Below are 15,030 nucleotides of genomic sequence, written 5' to 3'. Positions count from 1 at the left end.
AATTGGTTTGATTCTGGTTTCTGCATCTAAAAATTCAGATGTGCCTCAGTACTACAGAATACCATGGGGATTACTGGATGCTCCTAAAGCTTTTGAAAGATGTTCAGGAAGTGCAGGCTTCCAGAAATCAAATCAACTGAGTACTAAATTTGATTGGAAAGTGAAGGAAGATTTTTTTACCTTGTTTTCTAAAGGCAATAAATGTGCAAGTACATGACTGACCACCAAGGGTCAGTGTTTGGTGTTTTTACATTCTGACATCTTTGTTCCCAGGTGCTTGGAAAATCCCTTTTAGATTCAGTCCTGTAATTAGGATTTTTCAACAGTATTTTTTAACTGCCACTTATGTGCCATATGTGCCATACAAATTATGGGAAAATTAAAGTGTCTGGATATGGGGTTTTTGTCAGCCAGCTACCAAGTTATGCTTGAACTGAGTATTGTTCATATTCCTGGATATAATGATGTGAGTCCCATTGAAAATAATAAAAAAAAAATCTTAGGAAGTGCATTTTATTTTTATGAATAGCAATTAAATTATTGTAGCAAATGGCATTCTCTATTTTGTTAAGAAAGTTATAACAGCCCTCGCTGAGAGATTGTCAGGTGCTTTGTCAAGATGGCAAGGGATGCACTGTCAGGAGGAGTGAGCACATTTTAAGTTCCTGTTGAGAGAAGTAATTGAACCTGACTTTAAAACATAGTAACAGTGGATATCAGACATCAGGAGACTGAGCTGCAGTCCTGGCGTGAGGTGCAGGTCTGGCTGGCCTCCCCTGTTTCTGTGATGTTAATATAGGTCATAATCCTTGATTGGCACAAACCCAGAATGTACTGACAGACATTCATATAAACTGCAGCTCATGAAGAAATCTCCAACCAGGCTTAAAAAATAAACCCAAGCCACCTTACTCTACATAAGGCACAGAGATCCCTTTGTTCCCCTTCTGCTCCAGGCACAGCTCCTCAGTGCTGGGGAGTTTCTGATGTGCCCCCACTCAGCTGTGACTTGAAAGATGTAAATAAAAACTGGGCAGATCCCTGTGTGGAGCTGATTTTATTTCTCTGTAGAGGCAGTGCTGACTGTGCTCTGTCTGGGTGAGCACTGTCTGACCTGGATGCAGCAGCCAGGAGCACACGGGTGAGCTGATCCCTCCTGACATAATCCCAGATTACCCGACCTGCACAGCCTGCCTTGTTTTCTACACGGATCTCAGCCTCACTCCTTGCCCTAGACAGTCTGGATCACCCTTCCAGCACTGCCATCCCTTCAGAATAATCATTTCTGGATGCTTCTGAATGAGGACCAACCCTCAAAAAAGGAGGTAAAATTATGGAAACTACAAAGTAAAGAGGGATAAAATAAAAGCTACTAGAGATTTTAAAAGAGCAAAAATACTAAAAAAAAAAAAAAAAAAAAAAAAAAAAAGCTAAAATGAGCATGCTGAACAGTACAAATCCTAGCACAGAACTCTGGGGGATTTTACTGTAAAAACCTTTTATTCCTTATTCTATTTTTAATAAGGATTTATGTTAATCTTCCATGGCAACCAAATCTCCTTAAGAACCTTTGGTGAAGGAAACAGTAAGGGGGGTTTCCAGAAATCCGAGTCCACTCTTGAGTCTTTATCAGTTCTGGAGAACACTAGGAGAGGAAATAGTTATGAAAATACCATCCATGTCACCACCACAACTTTAACCTCTGTGAGGCAAAGTACAATCAGTAATAGAAAATTACTGAAAATATCTTGAAGAACAGCCAAGAAACAGCAGATGCTGCCTGTAGCAGTTATTATTCAAGTTGTTTAGTCCACTCTTAGGCTGACCTAAATACTGCTGTGTTTAATGCCATCCTGTACACTTCAGTAACAACAGGCAAGATGAAAATTGAATCACCTAAGAAATAAAATAATGGTTCAAATTAGTAAGAGAGGCTGGTGGAGTGAAAATTTAAGTGAGTTCTTTTGCTGGAACAGGAAAGAGATGGAATGAACCCATCTGTTTAGTGTAAGGTACTGAGACTAAAAGTTAAAGTGTCTGAGGCAGGGTGCTAGCAGAAGGAATCCTGGCTCTGACACCCACAAGTTCTGATCAAATAAGGCTAACCTCTTCCTATGAAACAAATACGGTATTTTCTGGAACAAAAAGATCAAACAAAGAAAAACACTCGTACGTTTTAGCTATCGTGTAGTGCACTAAGCAAGATGAAAAGAAGGCGTGTGGTGGGGTTTGATGTGCCGTGAGGCTGAGTGCTGAGCCTTGGCAGGAACCGCTCCCACCTCGCTGCGGGTGAGTCTGCTGGGCTTTGGGCAGGAAGAGCCTGAAAAGAAATGACAATATCAATTAAGAATAGGTAATCTGCCGGAACCCTTCTCAATCCGTCCTCTGGGAAGGGGGGACATGTTCCCACCTCTACAAGAGTTAAAGCAGTTGCTCCTCACGCCGTGCTTAAGAGTTTTCAATCCCTCACCTCCCCAGATAATTGAATCGGTATTTTCGCCTCATTTAACATTTTTTAAAAAAATTAACTATTTCTGAAGCAATATCCTGCTCAAATTGCTTTATTATGTTTGTGGCGGTACAGGTACACTGCCGTACCTACACCCTAAGCACAGGTAATTCTGCGCAACGCCCGCAAACTCTTCACCCGTGACCTCCACGGCCCGTCCGTGCCCGCGGCGGCGCTGACAGCCGGGGCGGGCTAGGAAAAGGCAGCACCCGCCATGTTGCGACGGAACGGCGGCTCCCGGGCCGTGCCGGGGGAACGCGGGGCCGCTCTCGGCCCCGGAGCTGACCGGGGTAGGTGACACGATCGCGTTCCGCCCGCGCGTCAGCCGGGGGCGGGTGACAGCCCGGGAGGGTGGCACGATCCCCACTCGCCCCCTCACGGAGGCGGCGCGGCCCTGAGGGCAGCCCCCGCCTCCAACGGGTCTCACCGTGATTGGCGCGAGCGCGCCCCTCCTCCGCTGTGATTGGCCGGACGCGCTGTCACTCCCGGCCTCTGAGGGCAAGGGCGGGCGCTGAGTGGTCGGCACTGGCGGCGGTACCGCCCCCGCGGGGACGCGCGGGCGGAGCGGAGCCAGGGCTGGAGCCGCCGGAGCGGGGGCGGCCTGAGGGCGGGGGGACACGGTCGTTGCCGCCGCCACCGCCGCCATGGAGGCGAAGCCGGCGGACCCGCTGCTCTGCGACAGCCTCATCCTCTGGGTGAGTGGCGCGGGGCTTCTGCCGCCTCTGGGGACCCTCGAGGGCAGCGAGGAGGCGCCACCGGCGGGGGGCTTTCCCTGCCTCCATCCCTCCGTCCAGCCCTCCCTCGTCCCGCCCGCGGAGCCGGAGCCGCGGGTGGGTCGGGCACGGCCGCGGTGTGGGGGCTGCCTGGGACACGCTGCTCAGATAAAGGTCCCGCGGCACCCTCGAGGTGTGGATGTGGTGGTTGGAATATCCCGTGGGCCCAAGGGCGGCTCTCCAGCGGAAACTACTTGGCAATTAACAGCATTAATAAATAAATGCAATTAATTTGAATTGACGGGCGCAGAAACCTCAGAGCGTTTCACACCGGCTGGTTAAAGCGTTTGTTTGTCAGGCACGCCACACCTGGGTGTGTGATGTTACCTGTGCCAGAGGCACTGTTTGGATCATTGAGGTTGGAAAAGATTTTTAAGGTCATCGAGTACAAACACGTTTGTTAAATTCATCAATCACTCTTGCTTCCTCTTTATTTCTCTCTCCGAGCTTCTTCTGTGACCTTGTGTGTAATTTTGGTCTTGCAGGTGCAGTGATTTTGGTGACAGGGAGCTCTGTGAAATAGAACTAATGCATGAAATCTTGGCAGGGAAAGTCACAATTACCTGTGTGAAGGGTTCCTCTAGAAATAGAAGCTGTTTTACCTTCACTTTTGTGAAGTGTAAATCATGGAGAGAAGGAAGTGTTGTAGAGGTATTGTAGAAATCCACGAATGAAAGTGGTAAAAGTAACAGGAACAGCAGCCTTAGAAGGTGTTCTTAATTTCTGCCTGGCAGTACAGAAGTGTTGATGAATTATGTCTGTAATAAATCACTGATGAATAATTCTTTCCTTTCTTTTCCTCCTTCCATTTTCCTTTTAGTGACATTACATTCTCCCAAGGTTTTGTTGTTCTCTAGAATTTTTTTTATATCTTTTGTTATTTAATCTTTCTCTCTTTTTTTTTTGGCTCTTTAATTTCGTATTTTGCCCTCAGTAGTCACATAAGAATAACTCCATCATGATTCAATGGCAAAAAGAAAGAATCACTGCATTCCTGAACTCATTAACAAAATCTTGTCAGCAGTGCTGAACTCTTTTATTTTTCATAAATCTTGCTTTAAATATTTCTATCCTAAATATCATTTATGGCATCCTCATAGTGTAGTAACTGTAATCACATAATCTTAATGGAACCTTAACTGGCCTTAAACTGAGCAATTCTGTCAATGTAAAGGAACACCCAACCCTGGGTTTTCTACACAGCACTCAGCAGATGCATTTTTTTAGATTTAGCACCCTATTTCTCAGGCCTAGTTTGCAACTTAGAAGCTGATTGTTAACACTTAGATGTGTTTGAAACATCCTTTCACAATTTGAACTTCAGTGTGAATAATAGGGAAGAAAGGGATGTGGGGAGAGGGTGATGAAGTGTTTGGAGAAAAAAAGGGTTCTGTAACTCTGTTTCTAATGGTTTCTCGCTTTGTTTACTCATTAATATAGCAAACAGATGCTTATGATTCTCTGTATTCTGCTGCCAGATCTGGCATTTCTTATTTTTATTTTACTAAATGAAATATTAGAAAGCATGCTGAATCCAGAAAAGAAAGAGAAGTTTCAAGTAAAAATGTTATCTATTGTTTCTGCAGCCCAGGTGTCATTGAATTTAAAGTTCTGAGGATTTTACAGGAAAAACATAAAGCAGCTAAACTGAATTGTAGGAGCAATATTTATGAGTACCCATGAAAAATTGACTTAGGTAATATCTGCTAAAGTGGAACTCACAAGCTGCAGCAGAAACAGTTTTATAAATTAGTTATTTTTCCTCTGTGTAGAGGAAAATTTAATTGGATGTTTTTCAGTGCTGTACTGCCTTAACCTCCAAACCAGGGACTGATATATGACATCTTAAATTTTAAGCATTTTCCACTAGAAGTGCACTGCTTGGCACTGGCACCACTGCTAATGTTCATTCTGTCCAGTGGCTGACTTATTTTATTAACATCCTTGGTTTCAGCATGGGAATGTTTATTTTTATTTTTAAATCTCTGTTTACCCTATGAAACCTCTGTCCCTTGTGTGTAAAATCTGAGTGTGAAATGGAGAAACTCAGCCCCTCATTGTCAGGAGAAACTGAGGGCACACACCTTCCCCAGGATTTCTGCTGGGCACTCTCAACTCTCGTGTTTTATCTGCATGTGTTTGGTGGTAGAGCTGCAAAATTAACTTTTCAGCTGTATATTGGGAGTATAATAACTCTGTATCTGAAAGAAGAACTGCTGTAGCAGCAGTGGCAGAGTGCATTTGGGGTGGAATTCACAAAATGTTTTTTCACTGTGAGTAGCAGCATATCCTTGGAGCTACATTTTGTAAGACTGAAAAAACAAGGGAAAGAGGAGCACTGCTACAGTCCTGAAGTCTGTGGCTTTTTTTTTCCAGCCTCCTCCCCACGCCTGCCACTTTTATTGGTTTTGCAAGAACAGTTAAAATTCATTTTGATGAACCAATTGGGCTGGCATGAGGTTTGGAGAACCCATAATTAATACATCTACTCTCTCATTATTTCTAGGTCCTTATGTGACTTTTAAATACATAGAGACACCTAGACTGTCAGTCCTGTTTTTTACTTAATTTTAATTAGCTGTTGCTATTCTGGGAGATGATGCATAAAGCAGTGTTGCATGTCAGGGTTTTCTAAGGCTTTATTTATCTGCTCTAACAGGCTCAGGTGAAAGGGTTGTACCTGTGCATAGCAATTTCCTTGCTTTATGAGGGGCATATCCAGATGGCAGCATCACAATATTTTGCCATAAAACTCTGGGTTTGAGAAGCTCAGCCTGGAATGTAAACTTGCATGCCCATGTTTGTGCTGAGGCTGCTGGAGTAGTAGATGGCAGTGCTGTCAGGCATAGCAGCTTTGGGCTGTGGTGTTCCACTTAATCTTTTATGTAACCTACGAGGGATTACTGACTTCTCACTTCCTGCAAGACAGGATTTAAACCCACTTTTTAAATTAGAAAACAAATGAAAAAGAACCCCGTGCTCTACACATTTTTTCTCTTGGCTTGATTTGCCTCTTTTTGAAGGAGGCAAACAATTATTCAGAATTATGGTCACTCTTTATAAACACAGAGTGGACAAAAACTGCCTCAGATTCTCACAGCTGGAAACTGATTTTCCATCATTCTGGTCCCAGTACCTAGATTTCTCAAACACAAGGTCATTTACCAGGAGTTCTGAAGAAGCTTGTGTTGCACAGGATGTTTAGGAAAGCCCTTTTGCAGAGGGACAGGTAATTTAGGACACTGTAAATGCAGTGAGTTTAAGAAGTCACTTTCTGCAGTGGGTGGGGTTTATAAGGATTTGTATTTGTTCCCATTCTATTCTATTTTCTAGTAGTACTAGTAATAAACTTTCTGTTCTGTTTATTGTGTTAAAGAAGGCTCTTATTTTCCTGAGTAACTGTGTTGAACTGACATATGTATGGTAATGGCTCTCTCATCTAGAATAATTAGTTCTGAGCTAATTATCTTTGGAGGAATAAAATATTGCAATTCTAAATACACAGCTAATTCTGTCAAAATGTTAGCTATAAGCTTGGGGACAGTTTGAAAAAAAATCCCTTGATATTTAAAGCAAAAGGATTCTAACATTGAGGTAATCCCATCCTGTTACTAAGTTCTTGTAGTAAAAGACTGGAATTTTTTGTTTAGGTAGTTATGTCCAGAACTAATCATTCCAACATTATTTAAAGGCTGGATAAATATGACTTTAGTCTCCCAAGTTATCTTTCCATAATCTGTTTTACAATAGAAGGCCTAGCATGAAAAAACAAGAGTGTGGGTGTTCATACCAACTTTTTGAGCTACCAGTCATAACAGCAGAAGTGTTGAGATAACTGGGTTGGCTTAAAGTCTTTGTGGTTCAAAAAAGGATTTCAAGGAGAAAGATATCTTGCTAAATGCTTGTGCCTGAGAGGGGAGAAGGAAGGTGGCAGCTAATTTATTGGCTACTGAACTAACCCTCAGTGTTTTTCCCTGTTTTAGCTACAGACATTCAATACAGCTGCACCCTGCAGAGATGTCCAGGACTTGACTAGTGGGGTTGCCATGGCTCAGGTGCTTCACCAAATGTAAGTTGATTCTTCAGCTGGGAGATGAGGGATTGAATTGCCTGAGGTGTTTGTGTTTGACAGACATAGCTGCTTTTAAAGTAGGCAAAAATTCCGAGTGGGCAGTTTATACCAGAAGATGGGTTATGCCTTTGTGTTGCTGTTTTGGGGATGATACAGTAGTTGGCATGGTTGAAAAGGTGATAAGATATATAAATACTGCAGTATTAAATTCATACTTGGGGATAATTGGGCAAGGATGACATTATCTTTTTCACTTTTCCCATCAGCACCATTTCCATGCTTCAGGCAATATGTTCCTCTTTGGAATAAAAAACTGAAGATTCCAAAAGAATGGTTTTGTGTCCTTTTCTTCCTAAGGCTGCTCAATTAATTTAGATTTAAGTTCAAGGTTTTAAATGATAACATACTCTTCATGTGGAAGACAAGTGTTGTAAAACTTCAAATGCAATTAATAGTTAGGAATTATTTTACTTTTGATTAGGTGTTCTATTGGTGTGATGAAGATTTGAAGTTTGCATAGAGATTTGTAATGCAAGTCTTTTTTTGAATGAGTATCATGCTACAAGTTATCATTGCAATTTTGTTGTTATTGTTAGTCCAGATAATAGAAGCTGTTCAAAGTGTCGTTTTGTAATTACTAAGAAATGATTTCAACACCATCACAATCCACCCCCATAAAAAAAAAAAAATAGCTCAGAAACCCTCCTGTCTGTTTGTTAAGATTTTAAATGCACTTTTTAAAGACAGAGCTCACCCTTTTTCCAGATAGGGCAGAAATTGGTTTGGGTTTGCTGAGGGTTGCTTCCCATGTATTTTGGGTATTAGGCAGCCACATGTTTTGGGAAAACTTCCTAACACCAAGGTAGTTTGTGTGCAAGTGGGGATAATGATGGTCCTTTATTGGGTGCTTTGAGACCAGTGAGTAGTAAACAGTGCACTGTCAAAGTTAAATATTGTTAAATATGCTGTGATTGTACTGCTTGGCAGCTGAGTGTGTGTAAACACCTCCCTGAGCAATTCATCCTTGTTTATGTGGGCAAACTGAATCCCCTTCTGCCCAGAGGAACCAGAGACATACAAAATACACAAAATGCCACTAGTTTAAAATGTTTTCTTAATACATGCCTTTGACAAATTGGAATAAATGTTACTTAGTCCAGCCAGGAATAGGTACCAAACATAACATCAGCACTGGTCAAAAAAAGATGTTTCTTTACCTCATTATGGTTACTTTATCAGGTATAAAAATTCAGCATGACAAAGGTCTCCACATCCTTGTGCTCCATCCATAGCTGGCTCAGGCACACAGGGAAATTCTCCCAGCCCTGGAATGTGCCTTCATGCAGCCAGCAGGATGGAAATTTCCTGTGACATAAGTTTACCTTGCAATCTCCAGGACTTCATGCCTCATTAGACTCTGGAGTTCAGCATCAGATGATTTAATGCTGGGAATTTTCTGTCTTACTTATATAAATCTGTGCTCATTGATTAATAGTTTAATTTTGTTTCAGAGATGTTGCCTGGTTTGATGCATCTTGGCTCAATCGCATCAAAGAAGATGTTGGTGATAACTGGAGAATAAAGGTATTTAATACTGAAAATAGTGAAGTTTGTGGGGTTGGATGTTATGGCTGTCCTGAGATCTGGCAGTCCAAAATATACAGAATTAAGCTCAAGCTTTTCAAGGATATTTTAAATGAGCTTGAAATGTCTGTTGATAGTTTAAGTGCCTTCCAGCATTGTTGGATGGGGATTTTCTGCTGTCATATTTCTTCTCCTATGTCCTTTCATAGAGTAGTCTTGAAACAATTTTATTAGAAATTATTATTTGATTTAATAACAAGTAAATTTTTAAATGAAATTTTAACCTTGTCTTTCATGTACAACAACTAGTCCAGTAATTTGAAGAAGATACTGCAAGGAATTATGGACTACTATCATGAGGTATGGAAAAAAAAATTATGTTGTTTTCATTATTAAGCATGATGATTATTGTTCCCCTTGACTTTGCCAAGTAGAAAAAAAAGCTGTAATTTGTTTTGTGGACCTTTTAGGCAGAAGGTGTGTGGTAATTTTCTGTTAAGTGGGAGGTCTGAGTGAATATGAACTGAATTTGGGCAGGTGTGTTTTAGATAAGGCTCTTGGAGTATGAACTGGGAACCATGTCTCTGCCCAGGTGAATGTTGAAAGGACTGAGCTGCAGAATCCTGTTGACTTTTGTGTGTGTGTTCATATTTGCTCATGTCCAGAGAAGTTTTAATCCCTTTGTACACAACAGAACAGACTCAGCAACTCCAGTATAGGTTTTATGATATTCAGCTGGGAGCCAAGACAGGAATCCTCCTGGACACAGAAAGTTTTAGTTTGTTCTGTCTCATGCAGGGAGGAGTGCAGTAGCCATAAAAGGCTGCTGCATTTTGAGTTTAAAAAAAATTGCTGAATTTTGTATTAATGTGATTACAGTTATATAATGGGTATGGGCCAGAAAAACTTGCCAGATCTTGTTGTGGCTTCCTGGTCTTGCCTGGGCTGAGCTGTGACACCAAGAGCCAGGCCCTGATGTGCTGCCAGGTCTGAGGATCTCTGGCAGGCCCAGAAGCAGAACTTCTTTAAGCTTATGAGGAGCTTTTTGAAGGATTTGGAAGCAACTCCATCTGGAAATGTTTTTAATTGCTTCTTTTATTAATATTTTTACTAATATTTTTGTAAAATAAATTAATTATCTCATATTTGAGACCAGTCCAAATAGCTTCTACTATTTAGAAGTGCTCAGTTAGCTAAACCTGGTAACAAACTTCTAGGGTATTTTCTCTGGCTGGTTCACTGAGTCCAGGTTTCCTTCATGATACCAGATTTTCACATTGTATAAAAGAGGGAGTCTACTTTTCCTCACATTTTTAATTTTATTTTTTTTTTTCAGTTCCTGGGTCAGCAGATTGCAGAAGAGCTTATTCCAGACTTGACCCAGATATCTGAGAACTCAGATCCCACTGAACTGGGCAGGCTCCTGCAACTTATTTTAGGTTGTGCAGTCAACTGTGAGAGGAAACAAGGTAGGCACTATCTTAACCTGTTCAGCAAACTACAGACTGCCTCAGGTGATAGTTAAGGTGGAAAAAATGTAGAAACTTCTCTTTTTTATCCATCAGCATTGTTAATTTGTTGAATGCCTGTTCTGAAACTGGAGTTCACTTAAGAGCAGAAATTCCTTGGGAAACATCTGTGAATAAAACTCAAAATTTGTTCAGAGTAGGTTTAAAAAGATAGTCTGAAGTTTGTGTGGTTTATTCATATTATTAAAATATGTACCAAGACCTAGAACTTACTATTCAAATGCAAATATAGCAAAATTAAATTGCATCCTTAAACTAGAAACTGCTTCTCTGCCTGCAGAACTCAAGACTGAATTGGTTGTTTTTTCTCCTGTTACCAGAACTCATCCTTCATGCTCTGATGGCATCTCTCCTTAGGCAGAGTAGAAATTTGTGCAGTTAAGAGTTTATAATGTTTTGTGCTTAGTACTCCTCTGGATAAAAAGACCACTGCTTGTTCTGAGGGTGCCTTATGGATAATAGTTTCTTCTGGATCTTTCAGCAGTTTATTATATTACTCAAAGCATTGAGATGAACATTGTCATGAGTCACTACAAATCCTTTTTCACAGAACACATACAGAATATCATGACCCTTGAAGAGTCTGTTCAACATGTTGTCATGACAGCCATTCAAGAGGTAGGTAACAGTTCATAGCCTGATGCTGTCAGTTGAGAAGTCCAAATACCTTTTTGTTGACTTTTGTGAATTCTTTCATCCAAGCAAAGATCAGGGAGGAGTATAAGTACTTTCCTAAATTATTTGGGAGGTTTGGGACCAAGAGTCCTTAAACACCAGCCAAAGGGTTTTGGTTTTAGACTTATGATGCCCAAACATTCAACAAATGCTTAAGATTTTTTTTTCCACACAAGGAATGCAGACAGTTGCCAGCCACTGATTATACTGGAGTTAGATTCTGAAATTTTCTCCCAGTGCTGTAGTCTTGGTCTGTCCCAGAGTTAAGCTGATTGTGTTTGAGGTTGCATTGTTCTGACAGACCATTCCAGCCTCTGACTTACAAGCTTGCAGCTGCATCTCTTCTATTTTTGTCATGATGTGCTCCTCCTCCTGTCTTCATTTGTTCTTGGTTGGATCATCTTAGTGATTCAACTCAGAGCATAGCTCTGCACTCACTGGCTTTTAAGAGCTTCAGGAGCAGAGTGTGGAGAGAGGCAAACACCTAAATACTGACTGAAGAGAAGGTGGTGTGGAATTGTACCCTCATCAAGGTAACAGTGGAGTTGGTAATAAGCCTTATAACTTAGATTTAAATTGACTGTATAGTCTTTAAAGCTGTTTGTCTCCTATTGGTAGAAATAAATCCAGAAAATTTGTGTTTGTTGTCTTCTGACTAACTAAACTTTCTAGAAGAAGGTCTAGAAATATTTCAGTAATTTCTCAGTGATGAGTAAACCCTTTTAATTGTTCATAAATACACATCATAAATCCTTGTATTGAAGTAATGTTCTCATTGTTTGTTTAGTGCAATTAATGGACACAAAGAAGTGTGATCACTGTTAAATTAATGGAGTGAAATCCTGTCTTCTGGTTCATTCCAGTTTGACTGACTAGGGGTGGCAGTACTTTCAACACATCACACATTCACCCAATACCATGTTACTGCAAACTTGATTAATTCTGAGAGAAGGGAAGTAAAAAAAAATCATCTTGCTGTAGATCTGTTGAAATCTTTTACCAGACATGAGATGAGGAGGAGCATTTTTAATCTGTTTTGGTGCATTGAAGGGATGCAATAACACAATGGAAGATACTGTTGGTACTCAGTAGACAGTGAATTTACAGATCTGTAATCTCTCATTTCACCTTTTTTTCCTGTGGCTTCTTTCTGTAGCTCATGAGCAAGGAAGTAACGAGTCCTTCCCCATGTGATGCATCAAGTGAAGTGGAACAGCAGGTAACTGTGCTGCTGTTGTAGAACAAGCCTGAACAATAAGCTGGTATCTGGCTATCCCTTACAGGAAGTAATGCTGGCTTTCAGTGCTAATTAACTGAAAACTGAAGTGTTATTCTATAGCTTCTTTAAAACCCCACAGTGACTGCTGTGTCATCTTCCAGCCTGGGATGAAACTGGGCAGTGCAAACCTACATTGCAGGGAGGGGTAGGGTGCATCAAGGCTCTGCCTTGTTGGGCTGAGTACTTCAGGTTACTTTTAAGGGGTTCTGAAAATTCCTGGTAACCTGAACACTACAAGGTGTTGCAAATAAAATGAACTTTGCTTTAAGGGGATTTGGAAATGGTGACAGCACATTCCTGTGTTTTGTTATGCCTTTAGCCTAAGTTGTTGTGTTTCAATAATTCAGTTTCTAAGGGTGCTAATCATTTAGAAGGCAAGTGAGATGAGCAGGGATCCTGATCTAGCAGAGTATTTATGGATTTGTGTGTCAATGTGTACACCCAACAGCCAACTTAAACAATGAGTGTAAGCAATTGAGGCATTTTCAAAGCTGTAACTGAATATTTTGTATATGGGCCATAGTGATTGACTGCCTTATTTTTTGAAAGCTTAAAAAAGCCTTGGAAGACCTTCAGGAAGCACTAGGAGAAAAAGAGGAGTTGGCACAAAGATGTCAAGAGCTGGATTTGCAGGTAAGAAACAGCCAGTTGTTTATTTCTTTAACATGTAGTGGTGTTGCTATTAAGATGCAGAAATTTTGAAGGGCAAGAGTGCATTTTGGATTGTTTAAATTTTTGTGAGAATTTGTGGGAGCTGCTTGTGGGAGAAAAGCAATTATTCTGTGCTCCAAAGTGCAATTACTGGAAAGAGTTTTCTGATGGAAGTGTAAGCTGAGGTCCTGTGCCAGCTTATCTCAAAGGTTCTTTGTCTTAGTTTAATGTTTACCCTTACCAGCAGGTAATGTTAAACAACGTTATCATGGTTCTAAAAATTGCCCTTTTCATTCTTAGTCCTCTAGTCTTTTGTACTGTGTCCAAAAAATCCAGTTCATGTCATAAACAGTAATTAGATTTAATCATAGGAAAATTATGCTGTTTCAATAGGAGTTGATGAATGACAAAAATTTGTAATTTATCTAGAACTTGGTAACTTTTTCTCATACACAATTGCAACATGGAGGAGATTTCAGGATAAAAATAATGAAAACGAATAGATCCTTGCTGGCATTTTCAAACAACACTAATAATAGGCCTATTTTTGTTCTTAATGGATATAGCAGTTAATCAAGTCACTCTTGAGAGAAAGGAGAGAGGATTTCATGACAATAAAGAGAAATTTGCATTTCAATCAACACTTTAAAGAAAAAAAAAATCACTTACTAGCCCCTCTCTTGTGGCACTATAATCTGAGAATAGAATGAGCTTTATCTGGGAAGGCAATTCATGTCAGATTTGGCTCTGCACAAAGAGAACATTTGGGTGGCATCTTCTTGTAGGAGCCAGAGGGTTGTACTGGCTGTGTGAGCCTCTGGAAGTGAACACCCACAAAAGCAGAGGCCAGTTTTACACTTCTTACTGACAATGACAACTGGAAAAACAGAATACTTGTGTCTAAAGCAGCTCAGAGCTACTTGCCATGTCCAGTAAGCTACTGCTACAGTTGAATTGATGTTTAATTTCCCTTTTTTTCTTTGAGGCAATAGTAAGGTTTCATAGTGAAAGCAGAGATCTAAAAATGCTCCTGAGAAGAATCTGCAGGAGGAGTCCCAGGTGTTCTCCTGTTTTCCCTGCTTTTCTTCTAGAATTCCTTATTAATTAATCATAGGTGATGCAGAGCCAGTTGCTCATAACATGTCATGGGACAGGTGAAAGGTGTTCAAGGGAAAGGCACTGCTGCATATAAACAGATGAGTTAATGACACCACAGCTCTGTAATTCTGTGATGTGTCTTCAAAACCTCTGTTCATAACTTCTGTTGACTGTGACACCACTTCTACTACATTGAAATAATAAAACAAAAAGAGAAGGCTATAAGAAAGCAACTGAGAAAAGATGTAAAACTTGCTCTCAGTTGTGTCAGAGTTTGATTTTTAGATTTTTTTTTTTTTAAGTCTGAGCTGAGTAATGTTTCAGGATTATTCTCAAAAGTCTGAATGTTGTGAATGCTTAAGGAGTGGCTGACCCTTGAACAGGAGGCTGAGCAAGGCTGAGATGTGCTTTCTACTCACAGTGTTCATGTGCATGTAAACAGTAAATGACATTTGGTACATAAAAATGAGTGAACTTAGAAAGCCAGCACCTAATGAAGTGGCAGATTAATTACTGTTTGACTGATGGGTTTTTAAATTATGATCACAAATAAATTGTTTCTTAATATTGCATACTGTAGATTATATCTGTTTAATAATGTCATCATGATATGTTTTATTTTACTTTATTTATTTGAAGCCATAATATTGACTTGACGCTTCTCATTTAAACTAATTCTTAATAAATTCACTTGTAAGGTCTCAGTCTTCCTTGATATTTTCCAAGAGTGTAAGAAAGGTAGGTTTACTTTATAATTCAGGAAAACATAACCCAAAAAGCATATTGTCCCTGTTTCAATGCAGTCAACTAACACGTGCTGCGTGCTCTTATGTTCGACAGGATGTTAAATTAACACAGCA

General features: G+C 40.3%; 1 protein-coding gene across 2 annotated transcripts in view; it reads left to right on the top strand.

The window, feature by feature from the left end:
• The window catches only part of HOOK1 (hook microtubule tethering protein 1), a 40,817-nt gene that overhangs the window by 14,009 nt on the left and 11,778 nt on the right, over window positions 1-15,030 (top strand). The window contains exons 1-8 of one of the 2 annotated variants that reach the window (XM_079313720.1): window positions 3,000-3,204; window positions 7,266-7,351; window positions 8,866-8,938; window positions 9,248-9,298; window positions 10,275-10,407; window positions 11,018-11,085; window positions 12,299-12,361; window positions 12,971-13,054. In XM_079313720.1, coding sequence (XP_079169846.1) covers window positions 3,154-3,204; window positions 7,266-7,351; window positions 8,866-8,938; window positions 9,248-9,298; window positions 10,275-10,407; window positions 11,018-11,085; window positions 12,299-12,361; window positions 12,971-13,054 — 609 coding nt within the window. In that variant the 5' untranslated portion in view covers window positions 3,000-3,153. Of the gene's footprint in view, window positions 1-2,999; window positions 3,205-7,265; window positions 7,352-8,865; window positions 8,939-9,247; window positions 9,299-10,274; window positions 10,408-11,017; window positions 11,086-12,298; window positions 12,362-12,970; window positions 13,055-15,030 lie in introns of those variants that run through there. The other variant, XM_079313721.1, reaches the window with a different exon arrangement.

This window comes from Erithacus rubecula (assembly GCF_903797595.1).
Source record: "Erithacus rubecula genome assembly, chromosome: 10".
Taxonomy (NCBI): domain Eukaryota; kingdom Metazoa; phylum Chordata; class Aves; order Passeriformes; family Muscicapidae; genus Erithacus; species Erithacus rubecula.
The sequence above is the reverse complement of the archived record's forward strand: the minus strand, read 5'-3'. Positions and strand labels throughout refer to the sequence as shown.